The sequence below is a fragment of the Meles meles genome, chromosome 7, assembly GCF_922984935.1.
Source record: "Meles meles chromosome 7, mMelMel3.1 paternal haplotype, whole genome shotgun sequence".
NCBI lineage: Eukaryota > Metazoa > Chordata > Mammalia > Carnivora > Mustelidae > Meles > Meles meles.
The window spans coordinates 46,316,091-46,338,050 of NC_060072.1; the positions used below are offsets into that span (position 1 = coordinate 46,316,091).

Below are 21,960 nucleotides of genomic sequence, written 5' to 3' on the forward strand. Positions count from 1 at the left end.
CCTTGTTTATTCACAGGAACATTGTATTAGTGATGTATTGCTATGCAACAAGTTACCCCCAAAGTAAGCAGTTTGTAACAACAGACTTCTGTATCATGGTGTCTCCGGGTCAGGAATCCATCAGAGCCTAGCTGGGTGGTTAGGTGGTTTGGCTCAGGGTCTCGTAAGAAGTTGAACTGAGCTGTTGGCTGGGACTTCAGTCAGTCATCTGAGGCCTAACTAGGGCTAAAGGATCTACTTCCAAGCTTGCTCACATAGTTGTTTGCAAGCCTAGGTTTCTTACCACTTGAATGTCTCCATACACTGCCCGAGTGGCTTCATGCATGGCAGCTGGCTTCCCCAGAATGAATGAGCCAGGGGAGAGAGCGACCCACAGAGACAGACAGACAGGACCGAAACATGGAAGTTGAAGTCTTTTATAACCTAACACTGGAGATGATGTGCCATCACTTCCGCCATATGCTATTGGTACTAAAGAGATTCTCTTTAGTACCACTGACCAACCTTGGTGCAGTACGGGAGGGGATTATCCAAGGGTGTAAATATCAGCAGGTGAAGATCATTGAGGGGCCATCTTGGAGCCTGGCAACTACAGTGGTGAAGGAAGTTCTTCCATATGAGCAGTGAAACCCATCAGTAGCTCTGGGTACAGCTTACACAGCTAGGAGTCTCTGCCGTCTCCATGGGTAGGAGGGAGCACAAACAATAAATGACCTGCAGATCTCACACCCGTGTTTGAACTACTTCAAGGGCTACTGATCCAACCACAATCGGATTTTAGTCCTAATTGGATGGGGCAAAGAGGGGTCTATAGAAGCAGAGAACACCTATTCAGTCGAGACAGCCTTTACATTCCAAAAAATCTGGATCCAGAGTCGTCCCAGCAGTTCTTTAATTCATAATTGTATCAAAAAGTGGGGAGAGATGTTTTACCTGAAAATAGTCAAACTGATTCCTCCAAACAGGCCATACTCGTCATGCATAATGACCTTCCCACATTAAAGATTGGGATCTAGAGCCAAAGAAGCAGTGAATGATGAGTATAGCCAAATGGAGAAACTTCTGCAACTCCTCTTACCAGCAGGCCAGCAGATAAGAAAAAAAAAAAATTGTCACTTTGGTATCATTTCCCTTTAAAATGAGACTATATCCTTTTGCTTCAGGTGATGCCACCTCCTTCTTAAGCAGCTCTGTGTATCTTCCTGCAATCTCCTACATTGGAACAAGCATATGATCAACCCAAATTACTTTATATCCCATTGTCCATAAACCATAAAAATTGAAAAAAGCTTTATAGAGCAGCTGTTGTACATCTCCAATAAATTTTGATCAGGATACATGCCTCTAGACACACATGACAAATATTTAGATATTTAAACTTTATTTTTCATTACAAAGGTGTTCAGAAGAAAAACTGGATATTCCAGAGATTGTAGCAGGCCAAATCCGCTACACAGTCTTTTTCTAATTATTATAACAAAGCAACACATCAGGAATTTTTATTTTTCCACTGGACACCTGGGTGGCTTGGTTGGTTAAGTGACTGCCTTCAGCTCGGCTCATGATCCCAGCATCCTGGGATCAGCCCCACATCGGACTCCTTGCTTGGCGGGGAGCCTGCTTCTCCGTCCATCTCTGCCTGCTGCTCTGCCTGTTTATGTGCTTTCTCTCTGTCAAAAAATAAAAAAAAAAATTCTCATTATTCTCATTTTTCCATTGGAAAATAAAGTTACGTTAATCAGAAACAATGACAATTTTGTCTACTTTAGATCAAAGGCCCCTCCATAACCCAGAGGGCCAATTCTACTCTTGTTAAGACAAAAGTCTTGGGTAAAAAATATGAGAGTATTTTTTTCTTTTTTGTGGATCATTTCCTTATTGTGGCTCCCAATAAACCTCTCAGTGGTTAGCAAGTTTTGACCAAAATGTCAAGGAAGGTCTTTTTCTACTGTGGAATGGAGATATAAACTTTGAGGACTTAATCAGATAGGTATCAGATAAACATGAGCTGCAAATCCTTCCAGTGAAAACAACTTTTCCAATAATGAATATAGCTTTGTGCCCCATTTTACTCTTGATTTTTACAGTTAATTAGAAAATGCACTTTGTTGACAGATGCACTGTACTGTGAGTATTTTATTAACCCCATTTTTTAGTGAGTAGTCTTGAAAGGAAAGTGAAGAAACTTGCCCACTATTAAGCATTAGGGCTGGGATTTGCACCCAGGCCACCTGGCTTCAGGATCTGAATGCTCACTTTGTTATACTCCTCCTCCACGTGGCCACTCAATGCATGTTCACTAAATAATTGACTTAAGTTAATGTGTGCTACACAAATTCTTTGTAGACAAATGTTAAACAAAGGATGAAGATGTTTATAGAGTTTTATAAATATTTCTCTTAGTCAATGCGTTAGCCAACATTTTCAGTCACTTTAATTTGAAATAAATTTTCTCCTGTCTGCCTCTATTACTCCCCCTTTCTCTACACTCAGGATAGCTACTTTCCTTTTCCTTTTGTTTCCCATTCTCCCTTGCCCTAGCAGTGATAGTTCGATTCCCCCTAAAGACCTAGCTCCCGTGGGCAGGAGGGGGTGGCGGTTCTCAAACGTGATCTTGTGAGCCTGCATCAGAATCATCTGGAAGGCCAGTTAGAACACAGATGGACGGACTCCAGGCCCAGAGTTTCTCATTCACTTGGTCTGGGGTGAGGCCTGAGAATATTAATTTCAAAGTTCCTAGAGACCACAGTTTGAAAATCATTAGTGCAGCTATTCAAAGAAATACCTCTGAGACTCATCTTTACTATATATTAGGCAGGTGATCAAACCTTTGTTTGATCAGAACTTTGTGGGGCGCCTGACTGGCTCAGCTGGTAGAAGCATGGGACTCTGGATCTCAGGGCTGTAGTAGGTTCAAGCCCTATGTTGAGTGTAGATTACTTATGAAATAAAATTTTAAAAACCCAACAACTTTGTACTACAGCTTCCTCATCTGCAAAATGGGGATGACAACAAGACCCATCTCATAGGCCTATCTCCTAATTAAATGAGGTATTGTACTTAAAAGTACAATAGTCGGGTCTTCAAAAATAGTTAACTCTTGTTACAAGCTGGCTTTTCCACATGTACTCACCCTTAAAACACATTTAATACTAAAATAATAGTTGTTAGCAATTTTAAAAAAAGTGTTTCTTGATAATTCTCAGTAGGGAAGTTTTTTCTTCTGTCATGATCCTGGCCTCTCAGCCTACTTCTCTCAGGAGAGTAGGAAAGATAAATCTTACTGGAAAGTCCAGGAGAGGCATCCGGCCAGCTTGTGTAATCCCCTTCCTCTCTTTTTTAAAAATTTGGAACTAGTCTGTCCAGAGGAACCATCAGTTCTGCTGCTCCCTGTAGTAATAGAAAACCTGTTCTCCATGTGGGGAGGCTGTGGTCATCCAGCGCTGCCCGTATCTGGGAAAAGAATACGGCTAATTCTAGAAAGCTCACTTGCTGAGATTCTTAAGACACATTCTGCAATATTAAGTTTATTTTTTTTTAAATGTGACAGATTGATCCGTATCTGCTTTATTTTTTCTTGTGTCTCACTTCCTTAGAACTCAAGCTGAGAGAAAGGGTGCCACTCCTTGGAACTCTTCAAATGCAGTGTGAGGGCTGGACCTGTAGTGTTTTGGCTGTGGCCCATTACCAAGGTTCATCGCGTCTGTGTCTACAGACGAGTAAATGTTTTTATGCAGGCTGCACTGATGTTAAGCAAGATGGGGAGTTCGAAGGCTGAGGAAAGCCTGGACTTTTGGAATCATGGCATCACAGAGCCTTCTGGTTTCTGGTTCTGTTCCTGTTGGTCCTGGGACTATTTCCAGAAGCTGTGCTTGCCGTAGGGGAACAGCTTTGCAAAGGTGGAATAAAACTGCCCAGATACACGTAGCTGATATGCTCTCCTGAGGGGACAGCCACACACAGCCCTGCTGGTGAAGCCAAAAGGACTGAGTTAAAAGAACTGGTGAAAGCTGGGGTTGGGGCTGGTGGGGGATCATCTCCTAAGCCTCCTCCTGCCCTTTCCTTCCACACGCAGGGAGTGAGTGGCACGAACAGAACATACTCCTGGCAGCCTTCCATCCTCTCACTGCCTTGTCCTGGAGGGAGGGTAAATGACTTAGCTATTAGAACTTATAAGAACTCGGTCTTTTCTTCCCTCGGCTAGTGCCCTCAAAAAGGTTCTGCTCTTCCGTGCTTTTATTTCACACCCTCGCGTGGGGAAATCGGTGGCAGGCCAGTGTGGCCTGTGACTCCGTGGACACATCTGAACTAGGCAGGTATTAGGAAGTATTAGGAAGCCTCAGGTATTAGGAAGCCTCCTTGTCTGCAGATGAAAGCCCTGCTGTCTTTCCTCAGCTTTATCAGCAACAAAGGTGATGTTTGACCTTCAGCTGCATTACTCCTTGTCCTGGTTTTCAGCAGGTTCCAAACAAAGGCCAGGAAAAAGGTTTCCATTTATTGAAACTTCCCAAACACCAAACAGTAGTTAAGCATTTATTGAGCACTTATGAAGTACCAAACACTTTGTGCAATAGCAATTCCTCAGAGTAAGCTGTGAGGTAGATGCTATTATTATCCCCATTTTAGAGATGAAGAAATGGCTGCTTAGAAGAATTAAGGAATATGCTCATGATTAATTAAAGAATATGCCCATCAAGGATGAAGTGATACGCCACTTTGGTTGGTAAAAATGGCAGCACTGGCACTCGGGGGTGGGACTGTCTGGCCAGGGGCCCTGCCATTCCCTTTGTCCAGATTTCCTATTTGAGAACAGAAAGGCAGTTTAAAAAATACAGTTTAGAGTGTTAGGCAAAAAACAAACAAACAAAAACCCTCTATGTAATATATATATGTTTTATGTAAATGTAGGCTTCATTTTGGAAGTTACATAAACATAACCAATAAACCAGTGAGTAACCAAATGGAGCAGAAAATAAGGATCTGTGGAAGGGTTGGTGGTTCACTGCTGTATTCCCTCTATGTCAGTGGAACCTGGGGGACGTGGGGGAAGATCTTAGCTAGGAACTTAGGAAAGACAATTCAGCTGTATTTAAAAACATTTTGGATAGCGAAGGTAGGCATTTTAGTTGGGGAGGGCTTGTTTGTGAGAGATGGGAAACTAGCTCAAGTGAAAAAGGAGGTTAATCGAGAGGATACTACAATTTCATGGACATCTAAGAGCAGGACCAAAGGCACAATCAGGCCACCCAGGGAATGGAACTTTCCAGAAAGTCAATCTTTTTTTAAATTAATTCTTGGTCTCAAGGTATAAAATCTAATAGAGTTATTTTTTATATCTTTTTTTAAAAGACTATTTATTATTTATTTGACAACAAGACAGGGAGAGAGGGGACACAAGCAGGGAGAGTGGGAGAGGGTGAAACAGGCTTCCTGCTGAGCAGGGAGCCCAATATGGGGCTTGATCCCAGGACGCTGGTATCATGACCTGAGCCAAAGGCAGATGCTTAATGACTGAGCCACTTCTATTCCTTTCTGCTTACTATACCAGTCTTCTGTTTTTCTCTGCAAAGTGCCTTTTTCTGCTTTCCAAAACTTAACCTTACACATGGTTTTGACTTCTTGGGGTGTCCACGCTAGCAAAATTCTGTTTGAGCTTTCAGTTCAAGCACCCATCCTGTCATCATCTGACTTGGTTAGACTGTCTTAATGTCCTAATTCTAAATTCTTTGGAAAGAGCATCTGATTGATCTGTCTTGAGTCAAGGAGAATGTGAAAGGGGTGGTGGCTGGGAAGCAACTGCAAACATGGTGCATGGGCTGGACAAGCACCTCCAATCTCTCTCCCTTTGTAAGGAAAATAAAAATTTGTCACATCTATAGAATGGCCAATCAAGAGCCCCCAGACTCCTAAAAGACCCATTTCCTTCATCTGGATAGTGATCTCTGAGATTGCCTAGCCCTCCAAGCTCTGCTCCACAGGGACAACAGTGATCAATCTTTACCTTGTAGAGTAGAAATGGAAGACACAGAACGAGCCAAGGCAAGGATAGCAAGTGAGAGTCTGTCTCAAAGTGAGAGTCCTGAAGTGAGACCTAGGGGATGGTGGGGTCCTCTTGGGAGATACTAGGCTGAAGTCACGAATGATCCCAAGTTATAAATAACCAAATTAAAGAGAACTTACAGACTAGAGATGGTCAGTTGGTAGCAATAGAAATAGTTGAAACACAAAGACTGGGTCATTTTGAAGATGAGAGATCCATAAATTTAAGGAGTAACAAGAATTTCCATTCCTAGAGCTGAGTTGAAGGTTTCTAGTTCTCCAACACCACACTAAAGTTCTAAAGCCCATTTTTATTGTCCCTGTGCTCCTATGAGATTCCGTTTTTAAAAAAATATATATTTATTTATTTAAGAGAGAGAGAGAAATAGTGTGGGTGCACGGAGGGATCAGGGACTGAGGGGGAGGGGAAGAGAAAATCTCAAGCAGACTCCCTGCTGAGTGTGGAGCCCAATGTGAGACTCACAATCCTGACATCATGACCCAAGCTGAAATCAAGAGTTGAACACTCAACTGACTGAATCACCCAGGCGCCCCAAGACTCCTGCTTTCCATATGGTCACAGGGGTACTCCCAACTACTCTCTATTCTCCCTCATTACTTATGATCAAAAGAGGCCAATTTACCACTATCACTGACTCTGTCACCTCAGTATTTTAATATGTACAGCTTAGGGTGAAAATACAGGGAAGGAAGACGAAAGACAAAAAAGGAAGTATAAGGACTTGAACTAACTACAGAGAGATTTTGATATGTGATGCTTCAACTTGGTGACCCATGATCTTCGGGCTGGTATATTCTGGGACTTTGTGCTATGGCTCTCTGGCTTGTTTGGCCTTTACTGGCCCCTCTCATAGGCTTCAAACCTACTTTAACCTTAGGGAGTTGATACTGTTTCATCAGTAGTTTGAGGAAGAATGAGAGACAGTGAAGGACTGGAGAAATTAAGAGACTTGCCCAGGATTCCATAGCAGGTTTCTAAGAAGGGGCTTTAAATCCCAAGTCTTTACTCTTCATCATCACTAAATGAATGGTCTGAATGTCCATCACTCATGATGTAGAGCTATGTACTCTAGGTTTCAGGATGTTGATTTAGGATCTCACTGCCTTCCCCCAACAAATTCCCAAGTCTCCAAAATTTCCTCTACAGACCTGACACCAATTCCCATGTGTGGGTTTCCTGCCAGCAACCACACCCGCTGCCCCCTTGGTTCAGATGCCAGTTACAAATCCCAGGTTGTTACCTTCTGACAAACTTCCTACAAATGGGATGTTTCAAAGACATCCTCCTAGAGTTCAATTAATTTGCTAGAGCAGTTCATGGGACATAGAGGAACATTTTACCTAGGTTACCAGTTTATTTTAAAAGGATATAACTCGGTAGTAGCCAGATGGAAGAGATGCATACAGCAAAATATGGGGAAAGGCACTTCTTCCATGCCTTCTCCATGGGAGCCACTCTCCCTAAATCTCCAAGTGTTCACCAACCTGGAAGCTCTCTGAATCCCATCCTTTTGGATTTTTATGGAAGCTTCATTACATAGACACGATTGATTACATCATTGGCCATTGGTGATTGAACTCAATCTCTAGTGCCCTCCCCTCCCAGGAGATCAAGGGCAGGGTTAGGGCTTGGGGTGGGGGGTAAAAGGGGGTGAGAGGGTGGGGGGAGTAGACAGTTCCAACCCTCTAATCACAGGGTTGGCTCCCCTGGCAATCAGCTTCCATCCTTAGGTGACCTAGGGATCTCCCCAAAGTCATTCATTAACATAAAAACTCACACCTACATGGTTTTCATCACTTAGGAAATTCCAAGGGTTTCAAGAACTCTGTCGGGAATGGGGAACAAGACCAGATACATATTTCTTATTATAAATCATAATACCACACTTTCCAAGAATTCATCTAAAACATTGAGAATTGATTAGTTAACCATTATTTAATCTAGCTTCTCATTTAGTGTAATAGACTTTCTTTGGTACCCAAGACATCTGATGAAGTGAATCTTTCTTAGGTTAAGCCCAATTCTGTCTCCCTGAATAATCCGCCAATTGGTTTTTCTTCTCTAAAAAAGTAATTTGGCTCATCCTGTGACTGCCTTTCAATTGCTATTAAATAAAACCCAAGTTTTAATCATAGCCCCTCATTTTTGATCTTAGGGATTCACTTCTCACTCTGGCTCTCAGTTTATCTACTGAATAGCAAGTCCTGCTTTGCTTATGTCATAGAGCTGTTAGGAAAGGGGGAAAAGGCAAAAATCATTTATTAAACATCTGCTCCATTCCAGGTGCTGCGATGAGAGATTTAATACACTGAGCTGTTAATACTTCCAGTCATATGAGGCTGATGATATTTTCTCATTTGAGTGAGGACAAAGTAGAGGCAAAGAAAAATTAAATATTTTGCCTAATTATAATACAGCTAGTAATAGAAGTAGGATTTGAATGCAGGTTTGACTGGTGGCAAATCCCTGAGCTTAACCATTCTATTTGAACTGCTATGAGCTGGTACTTAAGAAAGCACTTAATAAATTTCAATTATTCAAATTTTTCAAGTGTTCTTCTTGCGCTTTCTTTTCTCTGGGGGAAACATTCTCAGGCTTTTCTTTTTAAAGATTTTAAGTTCTCTCTACACAGTACAATGTGGGGCTCAAACTTACAACCCCAACCAAGGTCAAAAGTTGTATGCTCTACCTACTGAACTGGCCGGGCACCCCTGTTCTTAATTTGATGAGCTATCATTTCCCTGTCCCATATCATTAGATTCCCTGTCTTCATGGATTAGGATGGTTTTTTTGTTTTGTTTTCTTTCTTTCTTTTTTATGAAAACAAGAGGTAATACTGACTGCAGGTTTTTAACGTTCCATTTAAAATGTAGTAACCAGAAAGGGAAGTCATGTCTTAATGTGGCTAGAGTTGGAAAATCCAGGTTGCACAATGCTTCTCCAGTGTATCACATTCATTTTCTTCTAGTTTCTTCATCCAGACAAGCTAAAGCTCTGTTATCCACCTACCCAACAAGCTTCGAGGATCAGACATGCTGGAACTTGGGTTTGAGATGAATGAGTCAGTGTCGAATCTGAGTCCAGCATCTTTAGAAATGTTCATAAGGGGGTCACTGAAGTGGGGAATGGTTACAGAACCTGTGACCACTTCACTTGCAAGGAAATGCCACCCAAACCTAACTATATTTTCAGGCCTCTGAGGCCTAAGAAAGAAAATTGTCAGTGTTTGGTGGCTTGGAGGGGAATAGTCTCTTTCATCTACATAGGTCAACTGTAAAGTACAATTTCCAAATGCTGAAGAGCGTGAATGGAGCTAGTGTGATCACAGGGAGCCCCGTCTATTTCTCTGGGACTTATTCTTTTGTTGGCCAATGGGCCCCTGAGCTACGTGTAGTGATAAGATAAAGAAAAAAAGTAAAACACTGTTATTTTTTCAGATGTTGAAGCTTTTCAGGTTCTAAATAAGCAGGCTGTTGCTAATTTTATTACTTTTTACTACCTTGTTCCACTTTTGGCCAAAATGAAACGATGTTTTCTGTTTTCTATGAGAATGATTTTCTCTAGTAACCATTCTAAGAAAAAAATTATGTGCAATAGCAGGCACCTAATATATTTTTATATTGAAATGTCAACTAACATGATTTGTTGTGGGTGACATAGGAAGAGGAACACTAAAAATGGTGAGTTCTTCTGATGGAACTAGTTGAATGCTAAAGCAAGGGTAGCTCCTTTTTGAATAGCATTTCAGTTTAAAAGGCGCCTTTCCAGAGGGAACCTTTCTTAAGCTCTGCATCGCAAATAACATGCCAGTCACTCCTGCCACACTCTTCAAGCTTACTTTCCTCCATTCATGTTTCTATCACGTATTTCCTTGTTTAGATTTGCTTATTGTCTCTCTCTCCTCCACTAGAGTGCAAATTCCAGACCATGTTTTGCATTGAAACCCCCAAGTATAGAACACTGCCTGTATACAAGGCACATAGTATTTGTTGAATGAGTGAATCCATTTTGAAAACGTAAAGTTAACCACTTACTCTAGGCTAGCTCACCAGTTTACAGTCCTTTGGTTTTTGTTTTCGTCGTTGTTCCGTCTGTCGAGCTTATTATAGCCTTTCTTCTTGCTGTAGGTTTATTTGTGGATGTAATTCCAGCCATTCTGACTTACTGTAATACAGTGCAGAGCATTGATCAGACACTTAACAAAGCAGTGTTTGCTGTGAGGTGTATTATAACTAGGGTTTGCTAATAAAGCAATAGAGTTTGTGGATTTTTAAAGAAATGCATTAGAGTGGATTTTTTTCCCCCTTTAAAAAAGTTACATCACTGACTTGTGCTTTCTTGAGTGGGACAGAAAGAGGTAGGCTGTCAGGACTTGCTCCTAACTTTAGGTATCCAAAAGCAAGTATGTTGAGAAGGAGGACTGAGATCCATCCATCCTTCTAAAAGCAACTTTTGTATCCACTATCTGGGGTCAGAGGAGTGAGATCATGTTAGAGCCCTTGTTTCAGCTGAAGACAAACCAAGAGCGGACAGCACTGTAGACATCCTGGGATGCCTGTTAACTCCGTTAGGTTGAAGCATGTGGTTCTAGCTGATGAGTGGGTGGTGATCTCAGTGCCAGCTACCCTGAGGGTGCTCAGTAAGTATGGGTCCTCTTAGCAATAACGCTGGGCCCCAACCGGATTTGACAGTTTCATTTTGTGACCTCTTTGGGGACAGAGGGTTTGGCGCAAGATGTTAGGAAAGTCATTTCTTTTCTTATGTTTTGGGGAATGGGAACTGAAGGGGAACAGTGCATTTCTTTGTGCCCTGAGAATTGCATGTCCTTAGAAAATGTTTTGGCCTTGACGTGGTCATGAAATACGGTTTTTTAAAAGGAAGAATTTATAGAAAACTCATGTTCATGTTGAATAATTTTAAGATTGATTTGTTAATTATATATTTCTCTTTACGTTGCAAAAGAAATAGGTTCTGCATATGAAATCCAAACCCTCACTGGGGACAATAAACTTTACCAAGTCATTTGCCTTGACAAAATGGCTTATTAGTCCTACTTATCACAATGCAGGAGTTGGTAAAGATATTTTGGTTTGTTCTTGTGAAGTGTTTACTTCTTATGGTAAGTTCAAAGTACCTAAAATATTGAGATGAAAATATTTCAATAACAAATGTACTTATACATTAGAAATAAAAAACACTTAGGAGACCATATATTTGCCCGTGGGCTCAAAAAGAGCTGAAGATACTTTGTTTTATAGTCACACATTTTATTACAAATTTCTTTTACTTTGAACCCAATAGAAAATCAAGTTTGGAATCTATTTACAAGTACTATACATTTACACATATTATATACAGTTAATGAATTTAAAGAAAATGGGCAGAGAAACACAATATATATGGAAGAATATGCCACTGTACATGGTTTATTATCATGGTCCTAGTGTTACTGAATCTTTATTGTAGTAATAAATACAGTTCTATATTTACACATCTTATAAAACATCTCATAAATGTATTTTTTTCAATTCCAAGTTAAAACATCTGATCAAAATAATCATGCTTATATAAAAATAAATCTACCTAACAGTCTTTTGATTTGGATGTACTGAAGCTAATGTAGTATAATAGAAGTTACAAATTAATCCTTTGACCTTTAGTATTTAATAATTTTGCTTCTTAAAATACTTAACACATGTATTACATATGGATTAAGCAGAGAAGTCATGTTCCTGACATCACGTGGGTTGGTCCAGAGACAACACAGCTAAAACCAAGCTAAATAAACAGGATATGTTACCAAATCCCTGTTGAGTCCAAAGTGGTTTCAGACCCTGTTGCTAGAACTACTAGAGATACACATGTGTGAAGTGATTATGCCTGTGCATTTAATTTATGTCGGTCTGTATTTGATCATTTCCTAAAGATGCACATTAGTTTGAATCAACTGAAAAGACCTCCTGCAAAAAGTGTGCACTCACCTGAAAACAACAACAACAACAACAAAACAAACAAACAAAAAACCCCCAAAACCTCCCAGGTTGCTCACCATCTTTTCTAGGTATATCCATTGCCAGCAACGGACTTTTCTTCTGAGTGCTGGACAGCAAGGAGTTAACGATGTATTAGACAAAGCAAACTTCACTTCTACATGATTGCCTTCATGCCAATTTAAGAATTTAAGTTTATTTTCCTTTCAAAATACTTGTAGGCAGTTTTACTTCACTGAGGTGGAACCATCTCATGCTGATACATAAAAATCTGGCATGTCTAGAAAGGATGTGAATCTAACTAGGAATGCCTTACGTTATCCATTCAGGAGGGGACTGGTGACTGGAGGATCCTTTGTGAGGAAAGGTGAAGGAGGGCTAAAACATCCACATGGTCATTAAAATGAAATCCTACTGGTCACAGCCTTGACTTCGTCATGTAGGCCATTTAAAACCCTATTTTCCAAACACCTCTCACCATCCTTTAAGGGGTTTTCAGGTTTAAAACCTCTTTTGTAAGCGGGTAGTTCTGCCTCTCTCCCCAAATAATTAGATTGGTGAGTTGAAAAAGAATCCGGTTGAAATCACGGAGAATCTTTTTTGAACATTTCAAATCTGTTTTTTAAAAATCTGGGCATACCTAAATAGTGTGACTGATCTATCTCTTATATCTGAATGAGTTATACAAGCAGCAGTTAGACTTACTTTTCACTCTCCAGTATCAACAGGTTTTCAGCTTTTTCCACACTGAGAGATACCAAAAACAAAGTTTCCACTCAGCTATTCTTAGTTACTGCTCTGATGTACCCACTCTCATGTTTTTGGGTTTTCAATGTTTAAAAACTTTTTCTCCCACAGGTGAATTAGAGACATGGGACAAATGCCACAGATGAAAGGTGACAGGTTTCGGTCACTGGGTAAGCTGGTGGTGACACGGAATTAGAAGGCAGGTCGTAGGCGATGCTGGCGCTGGTGAAGGTCACCAAGGCTTGGGTTGAGTCACAGGACTGCTTCTCGACATCATCAGAGTTAACAGACATCAGGCTTGGGTTTCTCGATCTGGTCCAGAAATGGGGTTGTTTTCCCAGGCTCCCCAGATCTTCCTTAAAATGGGGATTGAAGAGGATGTAGAGAAGGGGATTGAGGCAGGCAGGAAGTGGGACAATCACCAGGAGGATAAACTTGATTACTTCAGGACTGATAAAGGTGAGGTTTAGTAAGGAGGAGAAGGACAGGAAGGCCACGGGACAGTAAAGGATACAGTTGGTGAAGAGCAAGAGAGCAATGTGCTTCACCATAGAACAGTCCCACATGTTCTCTAGGTCTCCCTTTTCTAAGTTGCAGTAGAGCTTGGTGTAGGCAATGGTCATCACCAGGAAGCAAAGAGAGTTGAGCAAGACAAGCGCAACCATGTAGCCCGTGGTGCTGGGATCGCCAAAGGGCAGGGGGAGGCAGAGCGGGGAGGCGCTGAACTCACTGCCCCCTAGCAGTGGAACTGTGGCGATGGTCAAGGCCAGCACCGCGCAGAGCAGAATGACTGCTTTCAGACAGGAGAAAGAAGTTTTCCTTTCAAATTTTGCAGAGCACCTCACAGAGAAGCCACGCTCCAGGGCCGCCAGAGTGAGCAGGAAAACAGATGATTCCGAAGCAAAAATGGACAAAAATCCGACGACTTGACAACCGACCCCCTGCTCCCACCACGCCCCATGCTGGGCAAAGCTGCCAAAAGTGAATGCATCCACACCCGCCAGCACAGCGCTGGAGACCCCCATAAGCATGTTCACAGCTGCTATTAACCCAATTAACAGTTTTATGGAGGAAATGTACAGAGGGGCTCTGAACACGGTCGAGGTCACCAAGGCATTGCAAGTAAGCGCCAAAATGGCAATGGTCCACACTCCAATTCTGATCAGCCAACTACCAAACAGGTACTCGCAGAGTTTGAAGGGGCCTAGAAGTCCAAGGAAGAAAAAGACTGGGTATCAAACTAGGGTTCACAACTTCTGCCACATCACCTTTTTGTTTCTCTTCTTAGGACGCCGAGAGAGAGGCCAGTAACAGCCAGAGTAGCACACAGTTCCCCTGTGGCGTGTTCTACTTTCTTTAACTACTGTGAAAACATGAACAGCAAGTGCTCATGTTTTGAAGCTAAACACACAGAAATGGAGATGGGGAGTTTCAATCACTTGATTATGTTCCCCCAAATACAGCAGAGTTGGGGCCAGGTGAAAAGCCAGATCTGGGCTTTTCATTATGTAGATTTTCAGAATGCTTCAAAAATGTTCTGGAAGGGGCGCCTGGGTGGCTCAGTGGGTTAAGGCCTCTGCCTTCGGCTCAGGTCATGATCTCAGGGTCCTGGGATCGAGCCCCACATTGGGCTCTCTGCTCAGCAGGGAGCCTGCTTCCCCTCTTTTCTCTCTGCCTGCCTCTCTGTCTATTTGTGATCTCTCTCTGTCAAATAAATAAATAAAACCTTAAAAAAAAAAATGTTCTGGAAGCAGAAAAAGAAAATCCCAGGGAAATACTCCATAATATTAGAAGGGGAAGTATGGGTATGATGAGAGTGCATTTCATGGAAATTTCATCTTAGGTTTATAGTGACATTTGATGTTTGAGAGTAACAGAATCGGATTGTTGAAAATAAAGTATCAACCCTTCCCAGCTGCCTTTTGCCCCACACCCACCCCCCATGACCCGAGCTGGCCCATCCTGTTCCTGGGAATGGGACAATTACATGAAGTCAATCTACACCTTTTTACTTGTCTGTATAAACTATTATTTGCTTTAATCAAATAGCTATTTAGGAAAGAGGAAATTTTATTTTATTTTAAGATTTTATTTATTTATTTGACAGACAGAGATCACAAGTAGGCAGAGAGGCAGGCAGAGAGGGAGAGAAGAGGAAGCAGGCTCATCGCTGAGCAGAGAGCCTGATGTGGGGCTCGATCACAGGACCCTGAGATCATGACCTGAGCTGAAGGCAGAGGCCTTAACCCACTGAGCCACCCAGGTGCCCCAGAAATTTTAAAAAATAAATGATTACATGAAGCAAGACTGCTATGTACTAGTTAAGGCTAGACTGCTGATATCTTTTTTTTTTTTTTTTTTTTTTTTAGATTTTATTTACTTATTTGACAGACAGAGATCACAAGTAGGAAGAGAAGCAGGCAGAGAGAGAGAGGAGGAAGCAGGCTCCCTGTGAGCAGAGAGCCTGATGCGGGGCTCGACCCCAGGACCCTGGGATCTTGACCTGAGCCGAAGGCAGAGGCTTAACCCACTGAGCCACCCAGGCGCCCCAGACTGCTGATATCATTTAAAAATTGCCTGTATAGGGGCTCCTGGGTGGCTCAGTGGGTTAAAGCCTCTGCCTTTGGCTCAGGTCATGATCCCAGGGTCCTGGGATTGAGCCCCGAATCGGGCTCTCTTCTCAGCAGGGAGCCTGCTTCCTCCTCTCTCTCTCTCTGCCTGCCTCTCTGCCTACTTGTGATCTCTGTCTAATAAATAAATAAAATCTTTAAAAAAAAATTGCCTATATAGGGCATCTGGGTGGCCCCACTGGTTAGTTGGACTCTTGGTTTTGGGCTCAGGTCATGATCTCAAGGTCATGGGATAGAGCCCTGAGTCATCAACATTGCTCAGCAGGGAGTCTGCTTGAGATTTTTTCCTTTCGCATCTGTTCCTCGAGAACTCCCCATCGCCCCCACCAAGCCTGTGCATGCTCCTCCACTCAGATAAATAAAAAATTAAAAATAAATAAATAAATACATAAATAAATAGAATCTTTTTAAAAAAACTGCATGTGCTTGATTGGTTCTTCAGTTTTCATTAATCTTAATCAAGTCTTTCACAGGAACCCTGCCTATGAAGGGGGACCAACTCTAGGGAATGGACATTTCTATTTTAAAGGTCCCCACAGGGAGGGATATAAGAGCCTTAAAGGCAGCACAGATTTTGCTTTGAAGGGTGGCCAGTATGTCACTGATGGCCTCCGAGTCAGCGTGCATAAGGACAGCCCTGTTGTGGACCCTTCTCACCTGGGGAAGGTGAGCACTGCGCCGAATGAAGGACTTTCAGGTCTTCCTCAAAGTCCAGCAGGAAATCTTCAAGATCCCGCTCATCTGCAGGAATGAGAGGCCCTGGAATGAGGTTCTGTCTCTCTTTCCTGGGGACCACATCCCAGGACCGTATCCTCAAGACATGAAAGGTCACAAAGGGAACTGAAGCCCAGACATGCCACTTTTCCTGAGCTCCGGCTTTCTGGCAATCTATTATAAAGTTGCTTTTGGATGTTCTACTCGAGCCACTATATGACATAGTATTCCAGATGAACTGGGGGTGAGGGAGGGTAACCCCAGGCTCTGGGCCATAACACCTTCGCTCTCTCATTCTGTCCTTGTTCCCTGCAGCTCAGGATGATCCCAAATTGCACTGACCTAAGTTGGAGAGAGGCTGTGGCCCTCTCTATCCAATTTTCCAGTGCTTAGATAGATAGAGTGCAAAGATTCTGGGCTGTGTTCTCTGAGCGCAAGAAGAAGAATCAGATATAGTAAGTTTCTATCTTTCCTGGAGAATTCTGCTTAACAAAGCACAAATCAAGTTACTGCTTGGTGCTTAGTTTAGCATCTATTTATGAAACAGGAGTTTAGTGATCTAACATACGGAATCACTGCCCTTAAACATGAACTCCCCGAAGAACTTTGTCTTTCTTGTCCATTATGTGTCTCCTGGTCCACAGTAGGCACTCTTAATTTTTTTTTTTTTCTGAGTGAATGAATATAGTAGAAATTAACATGGATGAAGCAGCGAGAGCAAAAACTAAGGGAAAAACAGGAGCCAGATACATGCTGTAGCCTCAAACAAAAAAACCAAAGCTAAAATATCAGCTCTTTAAACTGATGTGTGTACATACAGAGATGGTAAGTTAACAGTCAGACAGACGGAATCCCACTTGCCTGGGAATCAACAAATCATTAGGGCCCAAAGGAAGAGAAGCCAGTCTGCTAAGACTTTGTGCAAACTTGCAGGGTTGGCAGGGAAAGGCCAGTGGGGGCTGCCATGGCGTCTCCTTGTTACCACAGCTGTGGTTTCAGGGGCATTGCTGTCGGTTTAAGTAAGGTCTTACTTCAAGGAAAGCCAAGTGCTTTACAGACATGATCTCACTTCACCTTCCTGACAGATACCTCTATGGAGGGGAGTGGGTGGGAGGAGAGAATGTTTTAGAATTAGTTGGATGAGAATTGGGATTCTTCAGCCCTTCTGTTGACATATGGAGGCATCTAAATGCCTGTACTGGTTACTCCTCTCAGGCCCCAAGAATAAAAGAGGATTTTGTCTTCTGGAGAAAACCACTCAGAAACATGTTTTTTTTTTTTTTTTTTTAAAGGTAACCATAAGGATGAGGCCCTTTTAAAAGCTTATGGAAATATTAACATCAATATTAAGAATTACCCCCGAGGACAGTCTATGCCATGGAGGATTGAATTGTAAATAAAAGTATGAAGAAATCACTTATGGAAAAGATGAACTTTTAGAACGAATCCTAAGGGATATTTCTCTTTCTCTGGGAGTCTTTAAGTAGTGAGATTGATGGCCAACTTGCTGGGGCTGGTTACATAGGGACTTGTCTGGAGTTCAGATGACTTGTTTGATGACTTTTCAAGACCCTTCTAGAGACAATTTCATCACTGTGACATAGCAAGTCTTACCTTGAACTTGAAACATTCCAGCATCTTTCTTATGAAGGTCATCTGTAGTGCTGTTGTCCTCTTTATTCCATTGATTAGATATTTTATAGACATTCTCACACACCCCAAATGCACAACACTGGTAAGCATAAGGCATTTCTATAACCCTTGAAATGAACGAAATCAAACAAAAAACACATACTTAAAGACACAGGTTGTTGAATGTAGTGTTCATGTTCTTTCACTCAATAATTCTGTCTTTGGATCTTAGCCTTAATTAAGAAACTAAAGTATTAACTGTGTACAAAGATGTTCATTACTGTACTATTTATAATAACAATGGAGTTGCCATGAAATGCTGATAATTGCTGAGGTTGAGTGATGCATATATTATATTATTTTCTCTACTTTGGTGCTCGAAAATTTCCATAATAGAGAAGTTAAAAAAAATGACTGCTAGGAAAATTGTAGCATCATTAAAAAGTGCTTATGGTATGACATAATGTAAAGTAATGAAAACATGATGTAAGTTCGTATATGTACTGGAGTTCTAATGATTAAAAATACATTGGAAACAAAGTCTGAAAGGAAATAAAATAAAAAGTTGTTTAGGGGTATTTTTAGATTTTTACTCTCTTCTACTTTCCAAACTCTCTTTTGGGGTTATGGTTTTAAAAGTATATGGAATGTCCTGTGGTTTAAAAAATACGTATACATATGTATATACCCATACATGTACCTACACGCATATATATATATATATGTATATATATATATATATATATATCTTTCAAGGGATTTTTTAATAGTAATAAGCATAACAGATTTTAAAGAGCATTACTTCCTCAAAGAAATATGAATTTAGTACATTTTATTAGAACATATAACAAGCTAGATAAAATTAAAAATGTAAGCAGTTTTTTAACTACAATAATGTTATCATGTTATTTAATTACGTGTCCTAGTTTATATCTCATGGATCAATGGTTTTCAAACTCTTCCCGTGAACACTAGGATTCTGGGAGGCATCTTTGAGGAAGAAAGGAAATGTGATCAGGAAGATGAAGTCTTCCCCTTCAGGGTTTGTCCTAACAATGCCCTAGGGGTGAGGGACTTGAGGGCATGAAATGCAATTCAAAAGAGTCCCATGATCTCATAAATTTTGAAAACTACTATAACACGTCTATTATTTCGCATGACCACAAATGTATCTTATTAGTTTTAATGACAAACTCACTTGAGTTCTGGAAAGTTTTCAGATGATATCAAGCTCTGTAAGGCATGATTTCCTGTTAATTTTAAGTGAGTTAAACCATGTAACCCCGTTACAGGAAAAGATGACAGGCGGTTGGAGGATAGGTCCCTGTAAAACATCAAACAACAATTGGTTTTTGGTCTCTGTTTGCAGAAAGCATCGATGTTTAAAAAAAAAAAAAGGCAACCTTTTAGGTTTAGCTTCTGATCATTTTACGACTTAAAATCAGAATTGCAGGGGGCACTTGTTTCAATCACATCCAAATTGTAATTTCTACATTCAGCTTCATTTTGCCGGGTGGGGACATCAAAAATCAGTGGAAGGAGGTGCTAAAGCTAATTTGAAAAGCGATATTGAATGGATTAAGTTGGGCAGGAGGGGCAAGATGCTCTTGCGTTCATTCTCTTTCCCCCCCTTAACTCTGACCAGCAACTTCTCTTTTCGACAAGGGAGAGGGCAGAGAAAGGTGTAAGAAGCAGAAGGGAGGTGGCATGGGGGTGGGGGACAGGACAGAAAAGTTTTCTCTCGATGGCAAATATGAAATGAAAACGCTTTGGAACTGAAATGACATCTTATTCTACCCCCACCTGATTGCTGAGCGAAAATGGAAAATTTCACCTCAATAACCAGAACCAGCTGTCACCCAGATCTTCGATTACATATGTCAGCACCCGCCCACCGCCCCCTCTGGCCATGGAAGGGTGGGGTGGGGGGGCTCCTCTCTGGTCTGACTCAGCTCCAATGTCCAGAGCACTAATGGCCGGGCAATCCGTGCACACGGCCTCTTCGGCAAAACCAACATTTTTGATGAATTTAGGTGGCCCCACTTATTTAAAATATGCCCTAAACAAGTCACGAAAATACTCACAGCTTTCTTAGAGATGGCAAAGTGGAAAACGCATTGGGATGAATGATGGCAATTTTGTTCCAGGCTAAATTCCTATTTAAAAAAAAATAATGAGGCAAGTGAGAGGATTATGTATTAAAAAAAAGATTGTGTGAAGTTTTACCACATGTATTCATTCTTCTGCCAAAACTTAACTTCCATTCAGGACATAGCAATAAGCTTATCAAATCAGCTTTCAGGTAAAAGTATTAGTAGTATAAAGTGACTGAAGAGGGAACTTTAAATCAAAATTGTTTTAAATCAATCAAGGAAAAATCATGCGAGTGGATATTTTAGATTTTACTCTCTGCTAAAATGCTGACTGAAATATGGCAGTGAAATTTTTTTTTTTAAAGATTTATTTATTTGACAGAGAGAGATCACGAGTAAGCAGAGAGGCAGGCAGAGAGAGAGGAGGAAGCAGGCTCCCCGCTGAGCAGAGAGCTTGATGTGGGGCTCGATCCCAGGACCCTGAGATCATGACCTGAGCTGAAGGCAGAGGCTTAACCCACTGAGCCACCCAGGTGCCCCCATGGCAGTGAAAAAAATTTTTTTTTTAAAGATTTATTTATTTGACAGACAGAGATCACAAGTAGGCAGAGAGGCAGGCAGAGAGAGAGAGAGAGGAGGAAGCAGGCTCCCAGCCAAGCAGAGAGCCCGATGCGGGGCTCGATCCCAGGACTCTGGGATCATGACCTGAGCCGAAGGCAGAGGCTTTAACCCGCTGAGCCACCCAGGCGCCCCTATGGCAGTGAAATTTTATGGGGGCATTTCTGAGATGAGCAGAGGTGGAGGAGGAGTAAGACACAGGGCTTCCGAGGGTCTTCCTCTGACCAATTGGAAGTGGATAAAATGTCCTGGACATGTAATGAAACTCAGCAATGCTTTCTTTCTTTCGTTTAAAGATTTTATTTATTTATTTGACAGAGAGAGATCACGAGTAGAGAGAGAGGCAAGCAGAGAGAGAGGAAGAGAAGCAGGCTCCCTGCCGAGCAGAGAGCCTGATGCGGGGCTCGATCCCAGGACCCTGAGATCATGACCTGAGCCGAAGGCAGTGGCTTAACCCACTGAGCCACCCAGGCGCCCCAGCAATGCTTTCTGTACATTGTCGGGTAGGTCAGGCCGCAAGACAAACACTGAGAAATATTTTAAAAACGTCCCCAGTAAAGGAGATGCACACTTAAATTCTTAACTGCAAAATAAATAAAAAAGGGGCTAATGTGTCAAAAATAAAATCCTTTAATAACAAAGAAAACCTGCAATCTATGAAGAAATAAAATTCACTCAACACACACACACACAATGAAATGTAGAATGTTCAGCAGGAATAAGAACTTTCACATTTCACAAAAAGAACAATGAACTTAAAACTTATCCTTTCAGAATGCCTGACTAATAAATGTAATGAAAGTGTAGACAACTGAGAAAATTGAAAGGGATGTGGGTCACCTTTTCTCTACCACAGATGAGTGATTTATTTAAGATACTGGGCCTCCTGAGTTACCTTGGATAAATGGTCTTCACAGAATATTTATATTCTCATTTGAAAGGCTCCCTATGTTGGATGAAACTGAAGGCTTTTTATGTTGATCCCTCACGGATCCCAGAACAGAAAACAGTTTTGGCTAACAAGGGGAGGAAATGGCAGGGAAGGAGTGGGGAAGCTCCAAATGTGGATTCGGTAAATTGAGTGAGGAGGCTGTCTCCTCCTGAGCTGCTCCTAACGTCTCTGTCCCTCGAGGGGAGCAGGTCCTACCACCTGTCTAAGTCTCTGGTGGCTTTAGCTGGAACATGGGTACCCCCCAGTGAGCCTCACAGAGCAGAATATCAGAAATGCAGGCCGAGTACGGTCATGGGTCCCTATAGCACTTCGGCGGGTTTTCGAGTAAATATGGGAGAATTTGTATGTTTAAAGGACTGTAATTCCTCTCCTGTTTGTACACCTGTGTGCTGGAATCCTCCAGCAGCCCCCAAGGAGTCATTTCCGCTCTCCAGCCCTGTTCTGTGCCTGGGACTGACCCTGCAGGTGGCTCCCTACTGGTCGCAGCTGGATTCCCAGTGGAAGCCCAGGAGAGAGAACTTGG

The 21,960-nt window shown here is 41.8% G+C and overlaps 1 protein-coding gene across 4 annotated transcripts in view; it reads right to left on the minus strand.

Moving 5' to 3' along the window:
- Positions 1–1,657: 1,657 nt before the first annotated feature.
- LGR5 (leucine rich repeat containing G protein-coupled receptor 5) overlaps positions 1,658–21,960 on the minus strand; it is a 137,894-nt gene continuing 117,591 nt past the window's right edge. For 2 of the 4 annotated variants that reach the window (XM_046013452.1, XM_046013450.1), the window contains 5 exons: positions 19,859–19,930; positions 18,973–19,098; positions 17,757–17,902; positions 16,086–16,169; positions 9,155–14,002 (listed from right to left, as the gene is read on the minus strand). In XM_046013452.1, coding sequence (XP_045869408.1) covers positions 12,915–14,002; positions 16,086–16,169; positions 17,757–17,902; positions 18,973–19,098; positions 19,859–19,930 — 1,516 coding nt within the window. In that variant the 3' untranslated portion in view covers positions 9,155–12,914. Of the gene's footprint in view, positions 1,671–9,154; positions 14,003–16,085; positions 16,170–17,756; positions 17,903–18,972; positions 19,099–19,858; positions 19,931–21,960 lie in introns of those variants that run through there. The other 2 variants (XR_006819738.1, XM_046013451.1) reach the window with 2 other exon arrangements.